General features: G+C 40.5%; 3 protein-coding genes and 1 long non-coding RNA gene across 4 annotated transcripts; 2 read left to right on the top strand and 2 right to left on the bottom strand.

Annotated features, from left to right (window-relative positions):
* Positions 1-290: 290 nt before the first annotated feature.
* On the top strand, positions 291-16,803 carry LOC113466928 (eukaryotic translation initiation factor 2D-like). Its single transcript, XM_026822741.1, has 7 exons — positions 291-330; positions 1,133-1,312; positions 4,552-4,651; positions 5,058-5,236; positions 6,490-6,675; positions 8,100-8,182; positions 16,416-16,803. The coding sequence occupies exons 1-7, from the start codon at positions 291-293 to the stop codon at positions 16,515-16,517; spliced, it is 870 nt and encodes a 289-aa protein (XP_026678542.1). The 3' UTR covers positions 16,518-16,803.
* Positions 5,692-6,364, top strand: LOC113466923. The gene is made up of 2 exons (XR_003391172.1): positions 5,692-5,790; positions 6,259-6,364. It is a non-coding gene; the product is annotated as an uncharacterized LOC113466923 (long non-coding RNA).
* A 4,220-nt stretch (positions 16,804-21,023) lies between the features above and the next one.
* Positions 21,024-24,526, bottom strand: LOC113466927. Its single transcript, XM_026822740.1, has 6 exons — positions 24,470-24,526; positions 24,124-24,272; positions 23,654-23,926; positions 22,692-22,819; positions 21,753-21,932; positions 21,024-21,343 (listed from the first exon to the last, which is right to left on the bottom strand). The coding sequence occupies exons 2-6, from the start codon at positions 24,237-24,239 to the stop codon at positions 21,024-21,026; spliced, it is 1,017 nt and encodes a 338-aa protein (XP_026678541.1). The 5' UTR covers positions 24,240-24,272; positions 24,470-24,526.
* On the bottom strand, positions 24,485-26,142 carry LOC108252238. Its single transcript, XM_017443569.2, has 3 exons — positions 26,035-26,142; positions 25,210-25,322; positions 24,485-24,696 (listed from the first exon to the last, which is right to left on the bottom strand). The coding sequence occupies exons 1-3, from the start codon at positions 26,133-26,135 to the stop codon at positions 24,485-24,487; spliced, it is 426 nt and encodes a 141-aa protein (XP_017299058.1). The 5' UTR covers positions 26,136-26,142.
* Positions 26,143-27,099: the final 957 nt, after the last annotated feature.

Here is a 27,099-nt window from a genome sequence, read left to right as displayed (position 1 = left end):
GCTGCTCAGAAGGTTGTCTCTAGGTAATAATAAAGATGGGTTAAGCCTATACAAACCTAAGAGCTCTGTTGAGTCTATACAAATTAATTGGAACTTAACAGGCTTTTAGCTGAACAGGCCTTCTAGGGACTGAAAAAATATTGGTAAAATCCCACTGTTAGTATAATGGTGGAGCGCAAACCTAAGAGCTCTGTTGAGTCTATACAAATTAATTGGAACTTAACAGGCTTTTAGCTGAACAGGCCTTCTAGGGGCTGAAAAAATCTTGGTGAAATCCCACTGTTAGTATAATGGTGGAGCAATTTGTCGATAGTGAATACTACAGGAAGGGTAGATGCTAAACAGGTTTTTTCTTGTCCTGAAATCAAAAAGGTCTTCTTGTCTTGATATCAAAAAGAGAAGAAAGACCAGAGGAGAGAAAGCCATCTGTTTGAAGAACAAACCTCATCTATTAGGAATCAAGTGGGAGTGGTACCCATGACCTCGCACTTAGATCTTAGAAGGTAGAAGTACTACCTTCCAAGCTAACTAGGCAGACAATACCCCTTTTTAGTCCGTCCTTCCTTTATTATTACAACAGTAATAAGAAGGTATAAGGGATGGACTATTGATGTATTCGCTTCAGTGTCATTATTATTACAACAGTAATAAGAAGGTATAAGGGATGGACTATTGATGTATTCGCTTCAGTGTCATCTGTCTGTCACTCTGTCTGTTCCCATAGAAGGACTTATCCAAACCTGGTCGACCTATATATCAAATTAAAGGTCTTTTTATCACGAAAATGGTGGTGCAAATTTTGTCCAGAGAACCACAAAGCCAAAAAACCAAAAAAACTGGTTGTTCTATTCTATAGTGAATACTACAGGAAGGGTAGATGCTAAACAGGTTTTTTCTTGTCCTGAAATCAAAAAGGTCTTCTTGTCTTGATATCAAAAAGGTCTTCTTTTCTTGATACCAAAAAGAGAAGAAAGACCAGAGGAGAGAAAGCCATCTGTTTGAGGAACAAACCTCATCTATTAGGAATCAAATGGGAGTGGTACCCATGACCTTGCACTTGGATCTTAGAAGGTAGAAGTACTACCTTCCAAGCTAACTAGGCTGACAATGCCCCTCTTTTTTCTGTTCACAGGTAAACCTGATGTGTGCAAAACTCAGGAAGAGTTGGACCGAGAACTTGCTGAACAGTTAGCGGCAGAAAGTATAGCAGAAGACTTGGCACAACAAACCTTAGAAGAACCTGCTTCAGAAGAGAAAACTAACGAGGAGGGGAAATCCTATGCACAAGTTATTAATCAGGAAAATGATTCAGGTAGCTATGATAGAAGAAATTATTTTGCCATCATTCAGGACCACAGTAGAGATGTGTAAATAGTGAATGAGTTATTAATGAGAACTACTCTTTTCTGGGGACCACTCAGTCAATGGGTGGTCCAGACGAGGAGGGGAAATCCTATGCACAAGTTATTAATCAGGAAAATGATTCAGGTAGCTATGATAGAAGAAATTATTTTGCCATCATTCAGGTTTCAGGACCACAGTAGAGATGGGTAAATGGTGAATGAGTTATTAATGAGAACTACTCTTTTTCAATGTACAGGGTGGTCCAGACTTACCTGACGGTTTTTAAAATGATGCTACTTACACGTTCAATTTTCAAGATAAAAGAGCAATATTTATTTTAAATGAAAGATAACAAAATGAGGTTTACTTTTTTGGGGATTTTGTTTGTGATGGCGATCAGGTGTGGCAGACAACGCTATCCGAAAAAATTGCCCTCATTTTGAAAACACTCCCAATATTTTACCCGTGTTTTTCATATTCATTCATTCATAACAAACAAAACTATACTAATAAAGAGGTGCTCTATTAAACTGTTGGTTTAATGGAACAAATTGTCCTAAGCTCACAGTCTAAATAAAGCACTACTTATACTTACTACGTCTTGAGAGTCTCTCCCAGTTGAAAAATGAAAATAATAAGAATATCTAAAATAGTATTATTATTATTATTAGTCAGCTCTCATGGCGTAGTGGTCACTGCGCTCGCCTTGCACGCGGGAGACCCGGGTTCGATTCCCGGCGGGGTCAAGAAATTTGTATCATCCAAATGATTGATTCCGTGACTGGCTGTTGCGGGGCCCACTCAGCCTCGTGAGGAAAATGAGTAGCTATGACATAAATGCGCATAGCGACCGGTGCCAACATGATAGATAAACATTGGATTTTAGGATTATTGAGATATTGGGAAAATCCTACAATGTTGCAGTGAGTACCAAAGTTGTGACATAATAACACAAACTGCATTTACATTTACATACTTATACCTATACTTATGTTACTTTTATTGTTTTCCTGATACTAATAAAGAGGTGCTCTATTAAACTGTTGGTATAATGGAACAACTTGTTCTAAGCTGACAGTCTAAATAAAGCACTACTTATACCTATACTTATGTTACTTTAATTGTTTTTCTCAACAGGTAAACTGAAACCCATCGACCTGCAAGTCGCCACGCGGTCCGGGAACAAGAAGGTCACCCTGGTTAACAACCTAGACGTGTACGGCATCGACCTGAAAGAGTTCTGCAAGCTCTGTCAGCACGGGGTTGCAGCGTCGACTTGCATCAACATGGTGAACAACGCTGCCCAAGTGCAAGTCCAGGGGAACCAAATAGTGTTCGTGCACAATTTGCTCACGGAAAAGTTCAACATTCAGAAACGATTCATTCGTGGCTTGGAGCTGGCGCCCAAGAAGAAGAGATAGAAGGGAAATCATATTTATAACTTCCTTTTTTCAAGAGGTTTTATAACACATTACTTTCCTTCCTATGGGATAAGAAAAGTAAAAAAGAGGTTTGACCGAGGGAACTGTAACTGCTAAGGTATTATCGTCCCGAAATCGAAGAGAGAAGGAAGACAAGATAAGAGAAAGCCAGCCGTTCCGAGAACAAACCTTATCTGAATCGCCTTTACCCTAAACAGATATTTATCTATTGTCTTATAAGGATAATACTGTTAAAGTCACAGTGATATTTATCTATTGTCTTATAAAGATAATACTGTCTCTTATTTTTATTACATTTTTAAGTGCCACTGCGCTCTGTTATCAAGTTATCGCCGAAAAGGTAGCAAAGAACACAACCACAATGTGACTTTGAGGAACACTGATTTAATAAGGATAAAAGAGCCAGCCTAGTTAGCTATCAAACCTATAAAAGAAGATCAAAGATTTTTACTTAAATTTTCATATCAACAGTGTTCCGGGGGTAAGTTCAACATATGTTTTGCGGTTATTTAGGCCACTGGAAAAAGAATCAAAAGGAGTTAATTTTTCTCAAGAATCAACTTTTTGGCTCAGGAGTTTCATTACTTACCACTCGTTTGGGTATTTCCCCATCCATAAGCTCTGTATTGACTCGCGTTATAAGGATAGCGTTACACTTGGGCCCTGTTCCTGGAGACGGCACGAAGGTTACCGAGGTCAAGACGCTCGCCTGGTAAATGGGAGGTCCTGAGTTTGATTCCAGCCGAGGTTACTAGGCTGGCACCTAGGTATTTTCTTTCTCTCTGCAAATACCACTTTATTTTTCATATTTTCAAGTCAGTTTTTTTCTTTCCTTAGGCCAGCCATATGCACAAGTTATTAATCAGGAAAATGATTCAGGTAGCTATGATAGAAGAAATTATTTTGCCATCATTCAGGACCACAGTAGAGATGGGTAAATGGTGAATCAGTTATTAATGAGAACTACTCTTTTCTGGGGACCACTCAGTCAATGTACAGGGTGGTCCAGACTCTCCTGACGGTTTTTAAATTGATGCTACACGTTCAATTTTCAAGATAAAAGAGTGATATTTATTTTAAATGAAAGATAACAAAATGAGGTTTACTTTCTTGGGGATTTTGTTTGTGATGGTGATCAGGTGTGGCAGACAACGCTATCCAAAAAATTGCCCTCATTTTGACACTCAATCTGTGTGCAAAATCGACATACTGTCTTTAGCCTTTCCTGGGCTATAGCACGAATTTCGCGATAAGAAGCACCCGGTAACTCATCCAGAGTCCTTGTCTTATAAATATACACCTTGTTTTTAACGTATTTCCATGACAAAAAGTCACATGAGCTAAGATTGGGTGAGGAGGGAGGAAAATCAAAATGGGTGCAAAACTTCCTTTTGAGCGTTAGTCAAAAGTTCACTACTTTTAAGAAATGCCACCACAGCGAGAGCTCGATGTTGTGGGGTCCACGACTACATTGTAACAAAAGCTCATTTAGTTTTGAACTTAGTGATATTAATTTCAATAAGCCACGACAAGTTATAACAAAGTAATGGGCAAATCAAAACCGTCAGGTAACTCTGGACCATCCTGTAGTTATGTACTGTGTTAGGCTAGGCTAGGCTTGGTTTGTCTGTCAGATATCATTAAAATCAGACAAACTGTTCAAGAGTTATGACAAAACAAACTAAAAAAAAAGTTATTTCGCCCATTCTGGTACAGCTGGAAGGATAAGAAATTAAAAAGGGAAATGACTGTTTCCAATTTTCAGAAAACAATCAACAGCCTGATGCAGAAGTTAACAAAGATTACGAGAATACACCTGAGTTTATGGATCAGCTTTATTCCTACTCCTTTATCAAAGCTATCAGGTAAAAATATTTCACATTTAGAGAGTTGCCCCTTCAGCTGCTCAGAAGGTTGTCTCTAAGAAATAATAAAGCGATTACGAGAATACACCTGAGTTTATGGATCAGCTTTATTCCTACTCCTTTATCAAAGCTATCAGGTAAAAATATTTCACATTTAGAGGGTTGTCCCTTCAGCTGCTCAGAAGGTTGTCTCTAAGTAATAATAAATCTGGGTTAAGCCTATACAAACCTAAGAGCTCTGTTGAGTCTATACAAATTAATTGGAACTTAACAGGCTTTTAGCTGAACAGGCCTTCTAGGGGCTGAAAAAATATTGGTAAAATCCCACTGTTAGTATAATGGTGGAGCAATTTGTCTAAATAAAATACTACTTATAGTCTTATTTTCGCATGGTTTTGTTTTTCAGATCAAGTCAGAAGAAAATCGAGCTTCCCATGTTAGCGTCTAACTTTAACAAGGTTCACATGATTCCTGCTTGTCCCTGTGGATATCAACTTGACATTAAGAAATCCACGCACAAGAAACTCTCCAACTTTCTCACGAAAATGGCCAACACTGGAATTATCAAGCTGGAAACCAATGCAGGTAGAGTTTAGATTGTTTTCTTTTTGCATTTTAGATACAGCTTTCATGCTCGTATAGGCACTCAGCTTTTTAGGCACTACCTCGTTGGTGTAGTGGTCAATACGTCCGCCTGGTAAACAGGAAGGCTCAGCTTTGATCCCAGCCGAAGCATGGAATTTTATCCTGATTTAGTTGAGAAATTGACCTTATAACAATATAAGAAATCCACGCACAAGAAACTCTCCAACTTTCTCACGCAAATGGCCAACACTGGAATTATCAAGCTGGAAACTAATGCAGGTAGAGTTTAGATTGTTTTCTTTTTGCATTTTAGATACAGCTTTCATGCTCGTATAGGCACTCAGCTTTTTTAGGCACTGTCTCGTTGGTGTAGTGGTCAATACGTCCGCCTGGTAAACAGGAAGGCTCGGGTTTGATCCCAGCCGAAGCATGGAATTTTATCCTGATTTAGTTGAGAAATTGACCTTATAGTAAGAAATCCACGCACAAGAAACTCTCCAACTTTCTCACGCAAATGGCCAACACTGGAATTATCAAGCTGGAAACTAATGCAGGTAGATTTTAGATTGTTTTCTTTTTGCATTTTAGATACAGCTTTCATGCTCGTATAGGCACTCAGCTTTTTAGGCACTGCCTCGTTGGTGTAGTGGTCAATACGTCCGCCTGGTAAACAGGAAGGCTCGGCTTTGATCCCAGCCGAAGCATGGAATTTTATCCTGATTTAGTTGAGAAATTGACCTTATAACAATGGAGCTCTAAAGGTGTGTCCAAACATAGACCACTGGCTGTTGATCGATATCAATCGACGAGGTGAATCTATGTTGTCGAGGCAGTGTGGACACTGGACAGTTCAGTCGATATCAATCGACGGCCAGTCGACTATGGACAAGGGTTAGGTGGCAGAGAAAGTCTCCGGCGTTAACCTCGCCTGGTGGTTACCTTCCAATCAAGAGTCTAAGTAATATTATTAAAATGTTTTTCTATTTTTTTCTAATTTTTTAATTTCCTTTTTCCATTGTCAGGTGTCCTGAAGATAACGTCCATCGAGTACAATCATGAGCTTATCAAGACCTTTGTAGACACTTATCAGAATGACTCGGCTCCCGTAGACAATAATAACAAGAAGCAGAAGAGAGAAAGTCTCCGGCGTTAACCTCGCCTGGTGGTTACCTTCCAATCAAGAGTCTAAGTAATATTATTAAAATGTTTTTCTATTTTTTTCTAATTTTTTAATTTCCTTTTTCCATTGTCAGGTGTCCTGAAGATAACGTCCATCGAGTACAATCATGAGCTTATCAAGACCTTTGTAGACACTTATCAGAATGACTCGGCTCCCGTAGACAATAATAACAAGAAGCAGAAGAAAGTAGATGTGATAGAGAGTTATAATGTTACCGCCGCGGTGCTGCCCTTGTTTAGTCAATATCTGTGCAAGAAAGGTAGGTAAATATTGTGATAACAATAGAAAGGTAAATATTGTGATAACAATAGAAAGATTGTTGTTTACAAATGTCTGGCATTTTGACCATTCGGCCATTTTCCTACAATAGAAAGGTAAATATTGTGATTACAATAGAAGAGCGAATATTGTGATAACAATTGAAAGGTAAATGTTGGGCCGGTTAGGCCCACCTCTGTGGCCGAGTGGTCAAGAGCACTGACTCTCAACCCGGAGGTGCTGAGTTCGAATACCGGCCAGGGCGGAAATTTTCTGACCAGACTTTTCTGTTCTTGGATAGGCATGGATGTAAAAGAATGTGCCTTGAAGTAATGCGAAAGCGGTACCTATGTAGAAATTTAGAAAAAAAAAATAAAAAAATAAAGATTCTGTAGTAAAGATAAAGAAACTTTAAATTAATCCTAAAACTCATTAAAAGAATAATGCTCCCATTTACGTATTGCATATTATATTAATCGGGCACGCCCCACTAAATAAGGATTTTTTTTATATGACTTGACTTGGACTCGAACCACCAACTGACAGGAGTGACAGGTCCGAAGTCCTCTGTGAAGAATAAACCACTGAGCTTGTAGAATCACAAAATCTACCTTCTAAATTCCAAGGCTTCTAGTATTAGTGCTTTATTTAGACTGTCGAATTAGGACATGTAGTCCGTTTATCTCGACAATTTAACCCTTTAATCCGCAGTGAAAGATTCTGTAGTAAAGATAAAGAAACTTTAAATTAATCCTAAAACTCATTAAAAGAATAATGCTCCCATTTACGTATTGTATATTATATTAATCGGGCACGCCCCAATAAATAAGGATTTTTTTTATATGACTTGACTTGGACTCGAACCACCAACTATTGTATATTATATTAATCGGGCACGCCCCAATAAATAAGGATTTTTTTTATATGACTTGACTTGGACTCGAACCACCAACTGACAGATCCGAAGTCCTCTGTGAAAAACTAGTATAGCTCCGCTATACTGTAGTAATAGAAAGTAATAAACCACTGAGCTTGTAGAATCACAAAATCTACCTTCTAAATTTCAAGCCTTCTAGTATTAGTGCTTTATTTAGACTGTCGAATTAGGACATGTAGTCCCTTTATATCAACAATTTAATACTGCACCACACCACTTGAGAATAAAAGATACCTACCTCATTTTGAGGTCCTTATCTATAGATTCTTTAAAAATTTTATTTTCCCTTCCGGTATCTATGACCAAAGACCTATAACATGCTAAAATTTGAGCAAAATCGATGACCTTGCGCATTAAAGTGCTAATACTGCACCACACCACTTGAGAATAAAAGATACCTCATTTTGAGGTCCTTATCTATAGATTCTTTAGGCACTTATGTAGCTACTTTATTTTACTACATATATTTCACTCTTTTTCATTCCCAGGTGATCCTCTACCCATGAAAGACATCAAGAAGCACATAGTGGACTACGTATCCAAGGAAAAACTTCAGGATGACACCAAATTGGCTCGATTATACTCTGGTTGGGAAGAATTAGTGGGACACTCGGCTCTACCGTTTCCTCCTTGAGGAAGATTAGTGGAAGGATTGTATCCTGACTGGAAAGAGTTAGTGGAGGAATTAGCCTGATTATAGCCTGACTGACAAGAATTACTGGAGGAATTAGTCTGATTATATCCTGATTGGGACGGATTCAAGGTACTCTGTCCTAACTGGGAATGGGAGGAAGAGGAGTGCTGATGAGGTGTGCTCACTCCTGTGATGTGAATCGGGAAGCAATGAGACTTGGGAGAGCGAGGATTGTAATCGACGAGAAGATCCAGAGTCCTGAGGGAACACACAAGTCACAAAGGGTTAGAGAAAAGTCCTGAAGGAACAGACAAGTCATAAAGGGTTAAATAATTTGGACCAGAGTCCTGAGGAAACACACAAGTCATAAAGGGTTAAAGAAAAGTCCTGAAGGAACAGACAAGTCATAAAGGGTTAAATAATTTGGACCAGAGTCCCGAGGGAAAACACAAGTCATAAAGGGTTAAATAATTTGGACCAGAGTCCTGAGGGAACACACAAGTCACAAAGGGTTTAAGAATATGGACCTGATTTAGCCTTCTTCACCTTTTCAGGTGTTAAGACGGGGTCAGCGTTTTTTGTCAGCCTCTCAATCAGCCCTGGGGTGATTGCTTTGGGCTGATATTGGATATATATAATAAAAAGTGGATGCCTTTACACAGCTTTACCTGCCTTTACACAGCTTTACCTGCCTTTACACAGCTTTACACTCAGTCTTTGCTATTTTTTTAGCAGGGAAAATTTCAGGCTGGTCCTCCCTGTTTAAACGTCCCCAGCCTAAACAGTCTAAAGATCTCAAGTACTCAGGCCAAAAAGTAGAAAAGAAGATCCTTACACAAATGCTCATTAATTTGAGTAGGTACATACCTGTCTACATTACTGTTGGTTTTAGGTTGGAATACTGGTTCGGCGAGTCCCTGTAACATAGAATGAACGAGGTGTATGGGTTAAAAACGGATTTTGCTAATCTGGGGTCCCTAAAATTATTGATAAGAGGTAATTGCTTTTCCACAACCAGCCAAGTTAGCTTAGTTGGTAGCGCGTAGCTGCCTTGTAAGCGCTAAGCCGCGGGTTCGATTCCCGCCCGGGGCGGATTTTATCCCGAACGGATAATGTTTGTTCTTGGAACGACTGGCTTTCTCCTATCCTATCTTCCTTCTCTCTTCGATTTCGGGACGATAAGACCTTATCAATTAGAGTTCCCTCTATCAAAACTATTTTTAAAAAAGTTGTTGTTGTTGTTGTTGTGTAGCTACACTGAGAGGGGTTGATGGTCTCTAGCCAAAATAACTTGGCCCGTCCCGTCCACCAACGGCTTTAGCTAATCACCAATCTCAGTTGTGTAGTGGTTAGCACAGTGGACTCACATCTGGAGGTTGGTGTTTCGAGTCCAAGTCAAGTCATAAGATTTATCTAGGTTCATTTACTGGGGAACGATAGGGCAAAGGTTGAGTTAGTTAGCTTAGTTGGTAGTGCGTCTGCCTTGTATGCGCGGGTTCGATTTCCGCCCGGGGCGGATTTTATCCTGATGGGATAATGTTCGTTCTCGGAACGGCTGGCTTTTTCCTATCCTGTCTTCCTTCTCTCTTCGATTTCGGGACGATAAGACCATAGCAGTTACAGTTCCCTCTGTCAAACCTCTTTTAAAAAAAGTCTAATAATATGTATTTTCGATGTTATAGGTATTAGTTTTTAGTCTCTTTTACAGTTTCACTTACTTGTAACACAAGATGGTTGGGTATGGACAATAGTATAGGCGTGTTTGTAATGCGAGCAGCAATGTGAATATTGTGCAAGAGGAGAGATACTTCCTCGGTCAATTGGGAAGCTATGCGGTCTGATATGTTCAGGAACACCTGTAGTCTTCCACTCAAATGTAGGAACTTGCCGGATTGAACATCTGAAATTGTAATTTATTTATTGAATATACATATGTAATAATACAGGCAATTAACAAAATAACACATAATGGCAACACCCTGTTACAATTATAAACACTGTGTAAAATAACAAAAATGATTTTAAAGAAGAAGGAATATTAAGAAAGAAAAAACAACAGAAAACATGCTAAAAAAGCTCGCTTTACTGTAGTAATAGAAAGTAAAGATATGGAATCAGCCACATTAACACTCTGACTGCCAAGGCATATTATGGTGAATCACCTTGGGGCCAAGTCACTTATGATAGTCACACATAGTGTGTAACGCGGGAAGTTGATTTTTTCCTTCTAGGGCGCCAGCCTAGTTAGCTTGGTTGGTAGCGCGTCTGCCTTGTAAGCGCTAGGCCGCTGATTCGATTCCCGCCCAGGGCGGATTTTATCCTGAACGGATAATGTTCGTTCTCGGAACGATTAGCCTAGTTAGCTTGGTTGGTAGCGCGTCTGCCTTGTAAGCGCTAGGCCGCGGATTCGATTCCCGCCCGGGGCGGATTTTATCCTGAACGGATAATGTTCGTTCTCGGAACGATTGGCTTTTATATACCTGGTGTATTGACATGGACATCATATTGACACTCGGACCCCGCCTGGAGCGCGGTTTTAGCGCGATACTGCCCGTCTCCTCCCTCTCGCGCTTCCAATACAAACTTGAGCGGCACGCTAGCGCGACTCCTATTGGCCAATAGGAGCGACTCGCTACAACTGAAGCGCGCCGGTCTGATACCAAACTGTATCGCGCCTAGCTGAGGGGACACGAGCTCGATTCGGGGCATTTCCGAACACAGCCGAACGCGATCGGAGCGATAGGAGATTGATTTCGATTGTCCAAGTGTCGATTGGGCACCGTTCGATTGCCCAAGTATCGATTGGGGGCCGTTCGATTGCCCAAGTATCGATTTGTTCGCCTCTGAAGTGAAAGTATGTACTAGGCGAAATAGATATTGAACAGTCATGGAACCGGTTTTCAGCGGAACAATGTAGATCTGAAAATAGAAAAGGGATTGTGTTGGCAGAGCGAAGTCTTATTTAGTCAATCAGAGATGAATTTTATGTACCTTAAACTCATAGTCATATTTATATCATAGCCCCGGACTTTAAATTTAAACACATTTTTTTTTCTTTTTACTTATACCTACTACAGAACCGGTTTTCAGCGGAACAATGTAGATCTGAAAATAGAAAAGGGATTGTGTTAGCAGAGCGAAGTCTTATTTAGTCAATCAGAGATCAATTTTATGTACCTTAAACTCATAGTCATATTTATAAAGGATAATGTCTGCCCCGCCCTTTAATTTTTAAACACATTTTTTTTTCTTTTTACTTATATGTACCTACTACATACGTAATTCTCAACACACATTCACATTAATTAGAACAAACAACACACACACTAAGTTTTTTTCTATTGAAGAGGTTTGATAGAGGGAACTGTAACTGCTAAGGTCTTATTGTCCCGAAAGCGAAGAGAGAAGGAAGACAGGATAGGAGAACCCCAACCATTCCGAGAACGGACCTTATCCGTTCAGGATAAAATCCGCCTCGGGCGGGAATCGAAAGAGACAAGTAACCTACATTACCTTAACCGTTTTCTGGTCGCCCGGTCCAATATCAAACCGTTCCGTTTCAAACATGACCAGAGCAGCACTAGCATCATACTCCTGCACTTCCGCGTAACATTTGATGAGGTAACTGCAAGGGTTAATGATGAGCTTGCTAATCTCCAGTGTGGTTCCTATGCAAATGTAGCCAACGTCTATCTCTTGTACACCTGAGACATCAAATGGGTTAAAAATAATACAATAAATTGTTACATCCGAGTATTGCCTACCTCGGTGGCGTAGAAGATGAGCTTGCTAATCTCCAGTGTGGTTCCTATGCAAATGTAGCCAACGTCTAGCTCTTGTACACCTGAGACATCAAATGGGTTAAAATTAATACAATAAATTGTTACATCCGAGTATTGCCTACCTCGGTGGCGTAGAAGTCAAGAGTGTCAAGACGCTCGCCTGGTAAATGGGAGGTCCTGAGTTTGATTCCAGCCGAGGTTACTAGGCTGGCACCTAGGTATTTTCTTTCTCTCAGCAAATACCACTTTATTTTTCATATTTTCAAGTCGGTTTTTTACTTTCCTTAGGCCAGCCACTCACTAAGAAATAGACCTGACAGGTACACCTGATCAGATCTGCCCGATAGTGTTTGTGCTCATAAGGTATCAGGTAGACCTGACAGACGGACCTGATCAGGTGTACCTGTCAGGTCTTTTTGACACTGAGAGGCTGGCTTAAGGTCTTCAAATTCTGACTACATAAAGGACAGTTTTTTTTTTCTTCTTTACGCAGCATTCCAAATCTTTCGTCTTACCTCTCTCATCTTCACCACGCGGGTCACACTGCACACTGGACTGCAATAGGGACGCAATCGTCAGGTCCCCCTCGCCACACGTACTGTTCAGAAGACTCGATTGCGACCGGGGGCGCAATCCGCTCAGATCGGACAGCTTGGACGAGAGTTTGCGCTGAAAGTTGCGCACCAGCTCCTCGCGCTCCCGGGCGCGGCGCGCTTCGATACTTTCATCTTCTATAGCGCCCTCTTCGATTCCTGCGGAATCGAGAAAGTTCGAAGATCATTAAGTAAATAATAGGTTAAAAAAATGTAGAGTAATTTTGAATTTTTTCTGATGTTTTGTTTGATTTTTCCCTTTTGTCAGTTTTCTACTCATTATATTACTGAAGATGCCTTCACAGGCGAAACATGACTAGGGTTGATTGAGAGGCTGACGAAAATTGGTTCATTGGTCCGGGTGTATGTGTGTAAACAAAACATTTCGAGAACGTTAAGAGCTAGAGACTTGACATTTAGTATGACACGAAACTTTTGGTTAAGATCGATGCAACGGTTGGTGGTATTTCTTTTTTATTCAAATTGAAAGAGCTCAAGTTCTTGAGCATAAGAAGGAGAAGGAGAAGAAGAAAAAATAAAATAATAATAAAAAATCTGGCGTGAACATCACACGACTTGGGCATACCTTCAGTGTTGTCATCTTCAATATTATCGCTGAGTACAGAGTAGATGCTTTCTTCTTTTAGTAGATCGTTCGTGCCGTAATCATTAGGCGCTTTAAAATACGATGAAAATGAAAGGAAGTTTAATAAAAAAAAGCAGAGGCCAAGAAAGCACCACTAAAATGCAGGTCGTAAAAAAACTTTCCTTTAAAGGGCCAATTTTTTTCGAGCCTAGTGCGCCTGCCTTGTGAGCCCGGCGGGGTACTACTACCACCGCGCTAGGTCGCGGGTTCGATCCCGCCAGTGGCTGATTTGATACTAAACACATGAGGTTCGTTCTGACGCAGTGACGGTTCCCTCTATCAAGCATCTTAAAAAAAAAAAAAAAATCTTCAAAGGGTTGAGTTAGGTACGAAACAGGGTGTACCATAATTATTCAGATGGGAAGTGAGTTTTATACAGGGTGGAGTTCAACTCTTCAAACACCACGGTCGTGTCGAGAAGAATGAGTTCAATGTCTGCCTTGTCCATCACTATTCCTATGGTTACTTGCGTTATATCCTTTGTGTACAGGGGGCCTAACATGTCCTGAAACATAGACAGAGGTATTATAGGTTAGTATAGGGGTTATTTAGGGATTTTGACACCCCATGTTTCATAATTTTTTCCTCGTGTAACTTTGTAACTTATGAACGGAGTGGAACTTTTCAATTCTGATTGTTTCTAAAGATAGGAAAAGCCTTGTAAACGCTAGGCTGCAGGTTCGATTCCCCCCCCCTCCCCCGGGGCGAAGTTTATCCGGAATAAGGTTCGTTCTCGGAACGGCTTGCTTTATCGTATCCTGTCCTCCTTCTCTTTTCGATTTTGGAACGACCTTTAGTTCCTCTATCGTCTTCTTCGCCTTTTCCCGTGTACAGACGGGGTCGGCGTTTTTCGTCGGCCTCTCAATCAGCCTGTTTCATAATTTTTTCCTCGTGTAACTTTGTAACTTATGAACGAGTGGAACTTTTCAATTCTGATTGTTTCTAAAGATAGGAAAAGCCTTGTAAACGCTAGGCTGCGGGTTCGATTCCCCCCTCCCCCGGGGCGAGAAGTTTATCCGGAATAAGGTTCGTTCTTGGAACGGCTTGCTTTATCGTATCCTGTCCTCCTTCTCTTTTCGATTTTGGGAAGACCTTTAGTCCCTCTATCGTCGTCTTCGCCTTTTCCCGTGTACAGACGGGGTCGGCGTTTTTCGTCGGCCTCTTAATCAGCCCCTAACTAAGGTGATTGCTTTGGGCTGACATTTGGTTTTGGCTACAAATTTTACGAGTGGATGCCCTTCGCACTCAACCTTTGCTATTTCTTTAGCAAGGGAAATTCAGGCTGGTATACTCCCTGTTTAAAGTCCCCCGGGCAGACTAAGCTGGTCTACTCCCTGTTTAATGTTCCTCAGTCAGAATTGAAAAAAAAAAACTGATATTTTTAACAATTTTTCTGCACTTAAAATAAAGTATGTAAATCGAGGTTTTACCTTGGAGTCTCTCAGCTTCTTCGTATTACAGTAGACTTCTCCTTGGAACATATTGGTCAGATCAGACAGGTAAGGATAATCTATTAGACTAGGACATCCCGGTGGTACTCTGCTTACAATCCTGTCAAACAAAACATACAAATTTAACGTGTTAATGGGTGCAATAATCCTACATACTGGACTCCGCACACAGGAATTTCGTAAGAAAGTCCCCATTTTTTTTCTTTTCCCTTTTTTTTACTAATAATTAGTATTAATTATTAATCAGGGTGTTCATTTACTCTTATTGTAATATATGTGTTCCCCATAATATTTCTAGGTTTTCTTTAAATTTTCACGATTTTCCATGACTTTTCCAGGTTTTCCAGGTCGCGTATAAACCCTGTTATAGGGATATTGAGTTAGGATCTGACTCACTGACTGAGTAGTTCTTTTTACTATCCTGTCTTCCTTCTCTCTTCGATTTCGGGACGATAAGACCATAGCAGTTACAGCTCCCTCTGTCAAACCTCTTTTAAAAAAAAGTCCAATAATATGTATTTTCGATGTTATAGGTATTAGTTTTTAGTCTCTTTTACAATTTCACTTACTTGTAACACAAGATGGTTGGGTATGGACAATAGTATAGGAGTGTTGGTAATGCGAGCAGCAATGTGAATATTGTGCAAGAGGAGAGATACTTCCTCGGTCAATTGGGAAGCTATGCGATCCGATATGTTCAGGAACACCTGTAGTCTTCCACTCAGATGTAGGAACTTGCTGGATTGAACATCTGAAATTGTATTTGTAATTTATTTATTGAATATAATAATACAGGCAATTAACAAAATAATACATAATCGCAACACCCTGTTACAATTATAACATTATAAACACTGTGTAAAATAACAAAAATGATGTTAAAGAAGAAGGAATATTAAGAAAAAGGCCGCGGATTCGATTCCCGCCCGGGGAGGATTTTATTCTGAACGCATAATGTTCGTTCTCGGAACGATAGAGTGGGTATCACACTAGGCTTGCTCTCCGGAGGTCCCGGCCTCCAAGTTTTTCGGCTCTGTGCTTGGAGTTCGGGGTGCACTCAGCCCCGTGGGGACAAGTGAGTAGCTACTTTAATCGAGTAGCGACCAATGGCGGCATTACAAGTCAAAGAAACGAGCTATGATAAATATGATGATTGAGTAAATGAAAGACTTGTAATACTGTGATACCCTCAAAGTTGTGAAAAGGCTCTCTGCTTTATCACAAACATTCACAAATTATTATTATTATTTTGAAGTGTCGAACCCGGGACCTTCTACAGAATGGCTGGCTAGCTAGCTTTCTCCCTCTATCAAAGGTCTTACCTTTGCTAGGTCTGGTAACATCTTCCCTCATATCACCTGAAGCATCACTTGAGTCCGAGTGCACCCTCAAGGTTTTGTCTTCACTTGAGTTCAAAGTAATGGTCATATTACCAAGAGGTGAGGCAGAGCGGGCTTTCTGAAATATAAAGCCGAGATATTTGATTAGATGTCTTTATAACTGGGTCCTGGCGATTTTGTGTTAAACTACGATTTTAAATCGATCCGTATAAACTTAACTCGACCTTTAGGGCTGTTTGCAGCTACACCCAAGCTTCGGAGTGGGCTTTTTTGTGTACGTCCTATGTGCTATATGAGAACACAACACCAGCATAATTAGCTTGAAAGATAGCGCGTTTCCCTTGTAAGCGATAGGTAGGGGAACCAAATAGTGTTCGTGCACAATTTGCTCACGGAAAAGTTCAACATTCAGAAGCGATTTATTCGTGGCTTGGAGCTGGCGCCTAAGAAGAAGAGATAGAAGGGAAATCATATTTATAACTTCCTTTTTTCAAGAGGTTTTGTAACACATTACTTTCCTTCCTATGGGATAAGAAAAGTAAAAAAGAGGTTTGACAGAGGAAACTGTAACTGCTAAGGTATTATTGTCCCGAAATCGAAGAGAGAAGGAAGACAGGATAGGAGAAAGCCAGGCGTTCCGAGAACAAACCTTATCTGAATCGCCTTTATCCTAAACAGATAAGGGCGGGAATCGAATAGGTTTGGAGTTCCAAGACGGACACCTTTATCCCATGTTAAAGTCACAGTGATATTTATCTATTGTCTTATAAGGATAATACTGTCTCTTATTTTTATTACAATTTTAAGTGCCACTGCGCTCTGTTATCAAGTTATTGTTGAAAAGAACGTAGAGATGGGTAAATGGTGAATCAGTTATTAATGAGAACTACTCTTTTCTGGGGACCACTCAGTCAATGTACAGGGTGGTCCAGACTGTCCTGACGGTTTTTAAAATGATGCTACACGTTCAATTTTCAAGATAAAAGAGTGATATTTATTTTAAATGAAAGATAACAAAATGAGGTCTACTTTTTTGGGGATTTAGTTTGTGATGGTGCACCAGGTGTGGCAGACAACGCTATCCGAAAAATTGCCCTCATTTTGAAAAAAACATTTACACACACGTTTATTATTTGACTGATATTAATTTGTTTTCATTTCGTTGTTCGATGTTCTTTCTCAGAAATCATGTAAAAATATGTCGGATTATAGGTTGAAAATAATCTAAAGTTCTTATCATGTCAAAAGAAGAAATTGGAGGTAAAACTCAAATTTCGTAACTAGGACCCACACTAGTTGTCAGAAAAAAAAACTTTTGGGGCCCCCAAAAGTTGAAAGAAAAATCTTTAAATAGGCCCACCTAAGTTGTAATAAAACATCGTCAAATAGGCTTCGGTAACGAGGCAAAAAAGTGCAAGAGAAATTTGGAGAACAGGCCCCCTTATATGAGGAAAGAAAACGGAAAGTTAGCTCCTATGAATCCTAACTGCCTATTCGAAATGGGTACAATATGTGACAAAACGCGGAAGCAGGGAAAAGTCTACATCAGTTACCTCCTTTTATTCCTAATTGCCTATTAGAAACCGATGATTTCTCACTTAATCCATGCAAAAAGAAAGTTATAAAATTCATGAACTGGGCCCCCCAAGACGGATGGCTGAAAAGTGCTATGGAAATTCAGGGAACAGGGCCCCACGATAGACGAGAAAAAAGTTAACTCCTTTGATTCCTAATGGCCTATTCGAAATCCACTGTTTTTTCGCCCAAACCCTAGTGAAACCGATGATTTCTCACTTAATCCATGCAAAAAAAAAGTTATAAAATTCATGAACTGGGCCCCCAAGACGGACGGCTGAAAAGTGCTATGGAAATTCAGGGAACAGGGCCCCACGATAGACGAGAATAAAGTTACCTCCTTTGATTCCTAATGGCCTATTCGAAATCCACTGTTTTTTCGTCCAAACCCTAGCACGAGTTTTGTGAAAAATCGTCGATTTCGAATAGGCAATTAGGAATCGAAAGAGGTGATTTCGTTCCCTTAAAATAAAAACTGAACTACCCCCTTCGGTTCCTATTTGCCTATTCAAAATCGACGACTTTTCTCAAAACTCGGTCCAAGAAATAGGGGAAGGAGGGAGGGGAGAAAAGGGGGGGGGATTTAGCACGAGTTTTGAGAAAAATCTTCGATTTCGAATAGGCATTTAGGAATCGAAGGGGGTAACTTTCTTTCCTTCTGTCCGAGCAATATTCTCGATACCTCTTTTTATGTAAAATCGAATAGGCAATTAGGAACCAAAGGAGGTAGCTTTTTTGTTCAGGGGAGAAAAGGGGGGGGGATTTAGCACGAGTTTTGAGAAAAATCTTCGATTTCGAATAGGCATTTAGGAATCGAAGGGGGTAACTTCCTTTCCTTCTGTCCAAGCAATATTCTCGATACCTATTTTTATGTAAAATCGAATAGGCAATTAGGAACCAAAGGAGGTAGCTTTTTTGTTTCTTGACCTATTATAGGGGGCCTGTTCTCCGAATTTCCACAGCACTTTCCGCGTTTCATATTGGGGCGCTAGTTCACGAATTTTCCTTTCTTTTTAGTGGGCCCTAGCTGATGATTTTTTTACGCAAATTTTGAAAGTTATCTATGGGGCCTGTTCCGAGTGTATATTACTCAGGAGTTTCATTACTTACCACTCGTTTGGGTATTTCCCCATCCATAAGCTCTGTATTGACTCGCGTTATAACGATAGCGTTACACTTGGGCCCTGTTCCTGGAGACGGCACGAAGGTTACCGATATGTCCCGACACTCCATCGGGCTCATGGAGATTTTCAACTCCGTCACTGGGTCCTTGTCTTTGAGAATCTGAAACCAGTCGATATGTCTATTGATCTTGGGAAATTACTTTACAACTTAGGGTCAAGTTCCCGACATTTGAAAACAACAACTGTACAACTAACTGTAATAATTAAACTCAAATAAAGGGGTAGGACGCATCGATGTGCGAAATACTTCATCAGAAGACATGATATTGTACCTGAATACCCTGTTTATCCTGCCAGAATGAGACTGAAAAGTCCCTACCAATCGTCCAGACTCTCAGTATAGTTTCTCTAAAAAAAAAAAAAAACTCAAATATAGGGGTAGACGCATCGATGTGCGAAATACTTCATCAGAAGACATGATATTGTACCGGAATACCCTGTTTATCTTGCCAGAATGAGTCTGACGACACAGACCTCATGCGTCCAAACTAGACTGCCTATGCCTAGTTATCTTGGAAAGTAGCGCGTCTTCCTTGTAAACGTAAGACAGCGGGTTCAATTCCGTGGGTAGATTTTATCCTGAAAAGATGAAGTGCGTTCTCGGAACGGCTGGCTTTCTCCTATCCTATTTTTTTCTCCCTCTTTGCTTTCGAGACGATAAGAGTTATCCTAGAATTCCAGATAAGTTAGAGTTAGAAAAAAAAAAGATACCTAACTTAAAAAATTGAATGGGTAACATCTCGACTTACCTAGGCAATCTCGCAAGATTTGGGTCCACATTCTCATCTTGAGGCTCCTTGTATAATTCTACCAGGTGAGTAAGACGCTTGTTATTGGTTCCCTGGAGCATTGGTATATCTTTGCCATTGGTTGTCTGGTGCATTGGTATGGTATCTTGGCTATTGGATATCTGAGATCTAACTGGCTTGGGTTGTAAGATGTGGTCGAAATTATCATCGGGATCTACTTCTTGAAACACTGTACTGAATTCTGAAAAGAGATTGATGATCTAGATTCTAGAATGAAAATGGGGTTGTTATTTTTATAGCAACACACAAGTCACAAAGGGTTAGAGAAAAGTCCTGAAGGAACAGACAAGTCATAAAGGGTTAAATAATTTGGACCAGAGTCCTGAGGGAACACACAAGTCAAAAAGGGTTAAAGAAAAGTCCTGAAGGAACAGACAAGTCATAAAGGGTTAAATAATTTGGACCAGAGTCCTGAGGGAGACTGGTGCGAAGTTTGGTTCATCAAATGCAGGTAATAGTAATATTTTTATGCTTTATTTATTATTAAATTTTGATATAACATAACAATCCCCCCCAAAAAACACTTCGTGTTAAAAAATTAACGTCAAGAGTTGTCGTATCATGCCCATCCCGTGGTATGCCGATCACTATTCCTATGGTTACTTGCGTTATATCCTTTGTGTACAGGGGGCCTAACATGTCCTGAAACATAGACAGAGGTATTATAGGTTGGTATAGGGGTTATGTAGGGATATTGATACACCCCATGTTTCATAATCACACAAGTCAAAAAGGGTTAAAGAAAAGTCCTGAAGGAACAGACAAGTCATAAAGGGTTAAATAATTTGGACCAGAGTCCTGAGGGAACACACAAGTCACAAAGAGTTAAAGAATATGGACCTGATTTAGCCTTCTTCACCTTTTCAGGTGTTAAGACGGGGTCAGCGTTTTTTGTCAGCCTCTCAGTCAGCCCTGGGGTGATTGCTTTGGGCTGATATTTGATATAAAAAAAGAGTGGATGCCCTGCCCTTTACAGCTTTACACTCAGTCTTTGCTATTTTTTAGCAGGGAAAATTTCAGGTTGGTCCTCCCTGTTTAAACGTCCCCAGGTAAACAGTCTAAAGATCTCAAGTACTCAGACTAAAAAGTAGAAAAGAAGATCCCTACACAAATGCTCATTAATTTGAGTAGGTACATACCTGTCTACGTTACTGTTGGTTTTAGGTTGGAATATACATTGCACAGTGTAGACTTTGTTCGGTTGAGATCTAGCTATGTAGTTCGGATGCAATCCTTCTCTCTTCGATTTCGGGACGATAAGACCTCAGCACTTACAGTTCCCTCTATCAAAACTATTTTAAAAAAAGTTGTTGTTGTTGTTGTAGTGGTGTAGCTACACCGAGAGGGGTTGATGGTCTCTAGCCAAAATAACATGGCCCGTCCCGTCCACCAACGGCTTTAGTTTCCCGTACTGTAAGGGTCCACATCCGTGTTATGACGGCCGTTTCCTTTTCTTCGAGGGTTATTTTCCATGTTATAAGCATCACTAGAGAGGTCATCAGGGTCATTTTCCATGTTAAGATGACCATTCCCCATGTTGTGTTGACTATGAACGCCATTTCTTGTGTTCCGAGGGTCATTTTCCGCGGTCTGATGATCATTCCGGTTGTTTTGAGGGTAATTTCTCACATTTTGAGGGTCATATCTCACGCTCCGATCACTGCATTTGGACGGGGAACTGCGCTGAGAAGACTTCTTACTGGAGTTCTTAGACGAGACTGAGGAGAAGAGAAAGAACGAAATCATTGCTATGGATTTGAACGCACAGGGTGCCAGGCCTGGAGGGTAGCTCGCTTGCCTGGACCAGCTTAGTCTGGCTGGGGGACTTTACACAGGGAGGTTTCCGGCCTGAAATTTCCCTTGCTAAAGACATAGCAAAGGTTGAGTGCGAAGGGCATCCACTCGTATTTTTTTTGTAGTCAAAACCAAATGTCAGCCCAAAACAATCACCCTAGTTAGGGCTGATTGAGAGGCTGACGAAAAACGCCGATCCCATCTGTACACGGGAAAAGGCGAAGAAAAAGATATGTCCCTTAAGTTCAACCATGGCCTTGTAACTTGTTGCTTTGTGTGCAAATAAATAAATATCCCTTAAGGGGCGTAGTGCCATATTAATATTTCTCTTACCTTCTTGTAGGAATTCCTGGAATAATTCAGACTGAGATTCCATATCGGAATGTTGCTCTAGGATTCTCGCGAGTTGACTGGTGGACATTACACTGCTCACTGAGGTACATATCGAGTCTCTGTCATCTTCATAGCGCTGCATTATGGCCCGGGTGTTGTTGCCTATGGTATCACCTCCAACTGAAAACAAAAGGAAAAAAGAATGCCATTTACGGCATGGTTAGTCCAGAGGTAAAGTGCTGATAGCCTCCGTGACCGAGTGGGTATCCACACTAGGCTTGCTCTCCGGAGGTCCCGGCCTCCAAGTTTTTCGGCTCTGTGCTTGGAGTTCCGGGGTGCACTCAGCCCCGTGAGGACAAGTGAGTAGCTACTTTAATCGAGTAGCGACCAGTGGCGGCATTACAAGTCAAAGAAACGAGCTATGATAAATATGATGATTGAGTAAATGAAAGACTTGTAATACTGTGATACCCACAAAGTTGGTTGTGAAAAGGCTCTCTACTTCACCACAAAGATTCACGAATTATTATTATTATTATTTTGAAGTGCTAGCTTGACATATAGAAGGTCCCGGGTTCGATGCCCGGGACCTTCTACAGAATGGCTGGCTAGCTAGCTTTCTTCTTCTATCAAATCTCTTCTTCTTTCTAGCCTTTTCCTATTTAAATAAGGTCGGCGTTTCTTGTCAGTCTCTTCCAGACAGCCCTATTGTGTACCTCATGTCCTGTTAAATTTTTCTCACCCAGGTCTTTATTCACACAATCTTTCCACCTTTTCGTCGGCCTACCTCGCCCTCCACTTCTTCCTATAGGTAATTACAAGGTCAATAGGGGAAAATGAAAACAGATCGCGTTGTGTTGTGTATACCCTTGAAAGTTCTAATAAGGTCTTACTGTTCAAGAATGTCCTTTTGCTTCTGATCATTCAGCTTTGTGGGACCGTTCTTATTTGAGGCTTTGATCTCATTGATCTTCTTCTGTAATGCACTGATCTCTGCAGCATCCTTTCTGGCAGCTGTGGTGGTTTGTTTGCTTTTGGATGCCTTGGTCACAGGATGTTGAAGGAGCCTGGATGGAAAACATAAGCTGATGATTGAAGTTATCTTACATGAAAATGATTAAAACTTTACTTTGCAGAAAGGAATGAAGTCAATGCTGGGATTCAAACCACAGTCCACTGGTAATGTACCCAATAATTAAATACTAAACTAGTTATTTGGACTTCTATGATCATGAAAGCTTGATGGATAAGTTCAAAATATCTGATTGATGTGCAGAATATTGGAACTTCCTCTAACACCACAGGATAAAGAATCTGGCCCCAAGTTCTACTTGCTTCATTAAAGAGGGAAAACTTACGAACAAGGAAAGTAAAAATCAAGGTTTCAGCACCTAAAATGAAAATGATTGGTAGCTTTTATTATTGTTTCTTTAAAAGCTTTCTATTCACTTTCAGGACAGTGGTAGTGTTAAAAAACCCTCAATACTACCAACCTCAGTAGTGTAGTGGTTAGCACAAAGGACTTTGGATCTGGAGGGTGGTGGTTCAAGTCCAACTCAAGTCATAAAATTTAGTGCATTAAGCAGGGAACGACATTTGTGACAAGCATTTGTGCTTAACACAATTAAAATTATTATTTTTTTTTTTTAACCCTCAATACCTTCACATTGGCATATGGACCAACCTCATGGGTGCACTGTGAACTGGAGGTTAGTGGTTCAAGTCCTAGTCATGTTATAAAATTTACTGGGGTACATTAAAACGGAGAATGACACAAGGGATTTGGTCTAGGTAGGTACATTTGATTTGGTGTATAAGGGATTTGGTATTAGATATCAGTGCTTTATTTAGACTGTCAAATTAGGACATGTAGTCCCTTAATCTCAACAGTTTAATGGCACCATAATGTGTTGTTACCTTTAGCTGGTTTAGCTTTACTCTTCACATTGTTTGACAATCTCCGATACTTCTCGTCCAGGCTATGCTGTATTTCTTCCAACTGTTCAAGAATGTCCTTTTGCTTCTGATCATTCAGCTTTGTGGGACCGTTCTTATTTGAGGCTTTGATCTCATTGATCTTCTTCTGTAGTGCACTGATCTCTGCAGCATCCTTTCTGGCAGCTGCGGTGGTTTGTTTGCTTTTGGATGCCTTGGTCACAGGATGTTGAAGGAGCCTGGATGGAAAAGAAAAGCAGCTGATTAGTATACCCTACATGATTATAAAAGGAATTATTTAATTTAACTTGGCACACATCTTCAATTATTTCATGTCAATGCTAGGGCAAAATTGAAAAGATCCCTCTAATAACAAGATAAAAAGAATGGGTACCTCAAAACCCTCAATCTGTTCAACCTAATATGCACAACTTACTGAGTTTGCTTTGCTCGGTTCACAGAAGAAGTGGCCAAGGGTTGCGGACTGTTTTCAAATGAAGATTCAAATACATGATCTCCTTGTGCACCGGGAGTTTTGCTTTTCTGACTCATGACATTAATTTACCACTTCAAAATTCATGCAGTCTGGAAACATTGTGATAAAAACACAAATATATTGATAATGGTTCTATATGACCAACAACAAAATGCTTTGGATTTATCAACTGATAAAAGGTACTACCTTCCATCAGTGATAGAAGGGAGAATATTCTCTCTTTTATCACTTCTTGTACTCGTCAGTAATATAAAACCATTAAGTAACAAAATGTTAGACAAATTACCCAAAGTTAGAAGGATCACCCTAGGACTGATTGAGATTGATCCTGTGCTGTTGGTAAAATTTTGAAGCCATTTTTGATAACACTGTCCACCGTTTCTCTAGAGGGAGCAGAGTGCAATAATCCATCGCTATTCTGTGCTTTCTCATTTAGACAGAGCTGAGCAAGGTGTCTTTGCATAGTCAGGCGGGATTGGGCCAGACTAGGGCGGGGTGCTAGCTCTCCATCATCTGTCATAAAAGGGGAAGTACAAGAACACGGCGGTTAAAAAACATGGAGCAATGCATAAATTAGATTAGATTAGAATAGAATATACCTTGTTTATTCTGCTGGGATAGGACTGAAAAGTCCCTTTACTCCCGCAGTCTAACCAAGGTCTCTGATATTTTTACAGGTTATAAGTACATAGTCACGCCAACTCGTTTTAAGTAGGAAAAGGCTAGTAAGAAAAAGATGGGTACATAGTTAATGCTTTCACTGTTCTACGATCTACGCAATATATGTTTGTATAAGTATTTGGAACAATAGGTAGCTAAATAAATAACAAATTATGAATAACAAATGATGTCACCCAAACATTGATTATTTTAGAAAAGAGCCCTTTGCTCCAGCAGGACTACTCTTATTGTCAAATTCTCAATTACTGTTGAGGATAAAATTAAATATACCCCCGCCGGGTTCAAACTCACGCCTTCAGGCAAAAGCACCTTGAAGCCGTGTATGTTTTTAAACCCTTCACTTACCTAAGCCCGTATCTTTCCATGGTTCATCCCGCTTGGTTGGGTTTGAATCCAGTTGTCGGCCGAAACTTGTGTCCCTCTCAGGAATCATATTATTCCACCGTTGACTAGACTCGCTGGAATGGAAAGGATAAATGAAACCATTGGTAAAACTGTGTCCACACATGGTCGATGCCGTCGATCGACGAGGTGAATCTATGTTGTCGAGGCAGTGTACGGACATCGATAGAGTCAATCGACGGCGTCCACTATGAGTGGTCACAGCTGAAGACCAAGTTCAAACTAGACTGCCTATGCCTAGTTATCTTGGAAGGTAGCGCGTCTTCCCTGTAAACGTAAGGCAGCGGGTTCAATTCCGTGGGTGGATTTTATCCTGAAAAGATAAAGTGCGTTCTCGGAACGGCTGGCTTTCTCCTATCCTATTTTTTTCTCCCTCTTTGCTTTCGAGACGATAAGACTTATCCTAGAATCCCAGATAAGTTAGAGTTAGAAAAAAAAGATACCTAACTTAAAAAATTATCAATCGACGGCGTCCACTATGAGTGGTCACAGCTGAAGACCAAGTTCAAACTAGACTGCCTATGCCTAGTTATCTTGGAAGGTAGCGGTCTTCCTTGTAAACGTAAGACAGCGGGTTCAATTCCGTAGGTGGATTTTATCCTGAAAAGGTAAAGTGCGTTCTCGGAACGGTTGGCTTTCTCCTATCCTGTTTTTTCTCCCTCTTTGCTTTCGAGACGATAAGACTTATCCTAGAATCCCGGATAAGTTAGAGTTAGAAAAAAAAACCTACCTAACCTAAAAAATTAAATGGGTAACATCTCGACTTACCTAGGCAACCTTGTAAGATTTGGGTCCACATTCTCATCTTGAGGCTCTTTGTATAATTCTACCAGGTGAGTAAGACGCTTGTTATTGGTTCCCTGGAGCATTGGTATACCTTTGCGCTATCCGTGTCTCTCATAGAACTAGCCGAGCCTGGCCTATGCAACAGGAAGAACTCTTCAGAGGCTGCTGAAATGCTGTGCGGGTCATGGTCTATATCATAAAGGTCATTTTCGCTGTTTCGAGGGTCTTTTCCGTTGTTACGAGGGTCCTTTCCCGTATTGTAAGGGTCTTACAGGGGGGGTGAGAGCGAGGGGGGAGGGAGGGGAGGGGAGAGGGCGTGGAATGACTCAGTTGGCAAGGGTTAGTGGAAGAATTGGACGAATTTGAATGAACTAACCCTGGTTGGGAGTGGTTAGTGGAAAAATTGGCTTGACTGGATGAATTTACTGGTTGAGAATTAGTGGAAAAGTTGGAAGAATTTGCATGAACTAACCCTGGTTGAGAGGAGTTAGTGGAAGAATGAGATGGATTATAGCCTTGACAAGAATTGGTGGGATTGGAAGAATTTGAATTAACTAACCCAGGTTGAGAGGGGTTAGTGGAAGAATATGGATTATGGCTTGACTGACAAGAATTAGTGGAGAAATTGGCTCCCTTCTCTCTTCGATTTCGGGACGATAAGACCTCAGCACTTACAGTTCCCTCTATCAAAACTATTTTAAAAAAAGTTGTTGTTGTTGTAGTGGTGTAGCTACAACGAGAAGGGTTGATGCTCTCTAGCCAAAATAACATGGCCCGTCCCGTCCACCAACGGCTTTAGCTAATCACCAATCTCAGTGGTGTAGTGGTTAGCACAGTGGACTCAGATCTGGAGGTTGGTGGTTCGAGTCCAAGTCAAGTCATAAGATTTATCTAGGTTCATTTACTGGGAAACGATAGATATTTGTGACAAGCATTTACAATACTCAACACAATTCAAATCCCTCTTTTACTGCTAAAACTTTGTAATGAAACATACAGATATACTAGTCAAGCCGAGCCTATGTAACAAATACTTACAGACATACA

This window comes from Diaphorina citri, unplaced genomic scaffold, assembly GCF_000475195.1.
Source record: "Diaphorina citri unplaced genomic scaffold, Diaci psyllid genome assembly version 1.1 scaffold360, whole genome shotgun sequence".
In the NCBI taxonomy this organism is placed as follows: domain Eukaryota; kingdom Metazoa; phylum Arthropoda; class Insecta; order Hemiptera; family Psyllidae; genus Diaphorina; species Diaphorina citri.
This window is presented reverse-complemented; position numbering and strand designations above follow the sequence as displayed.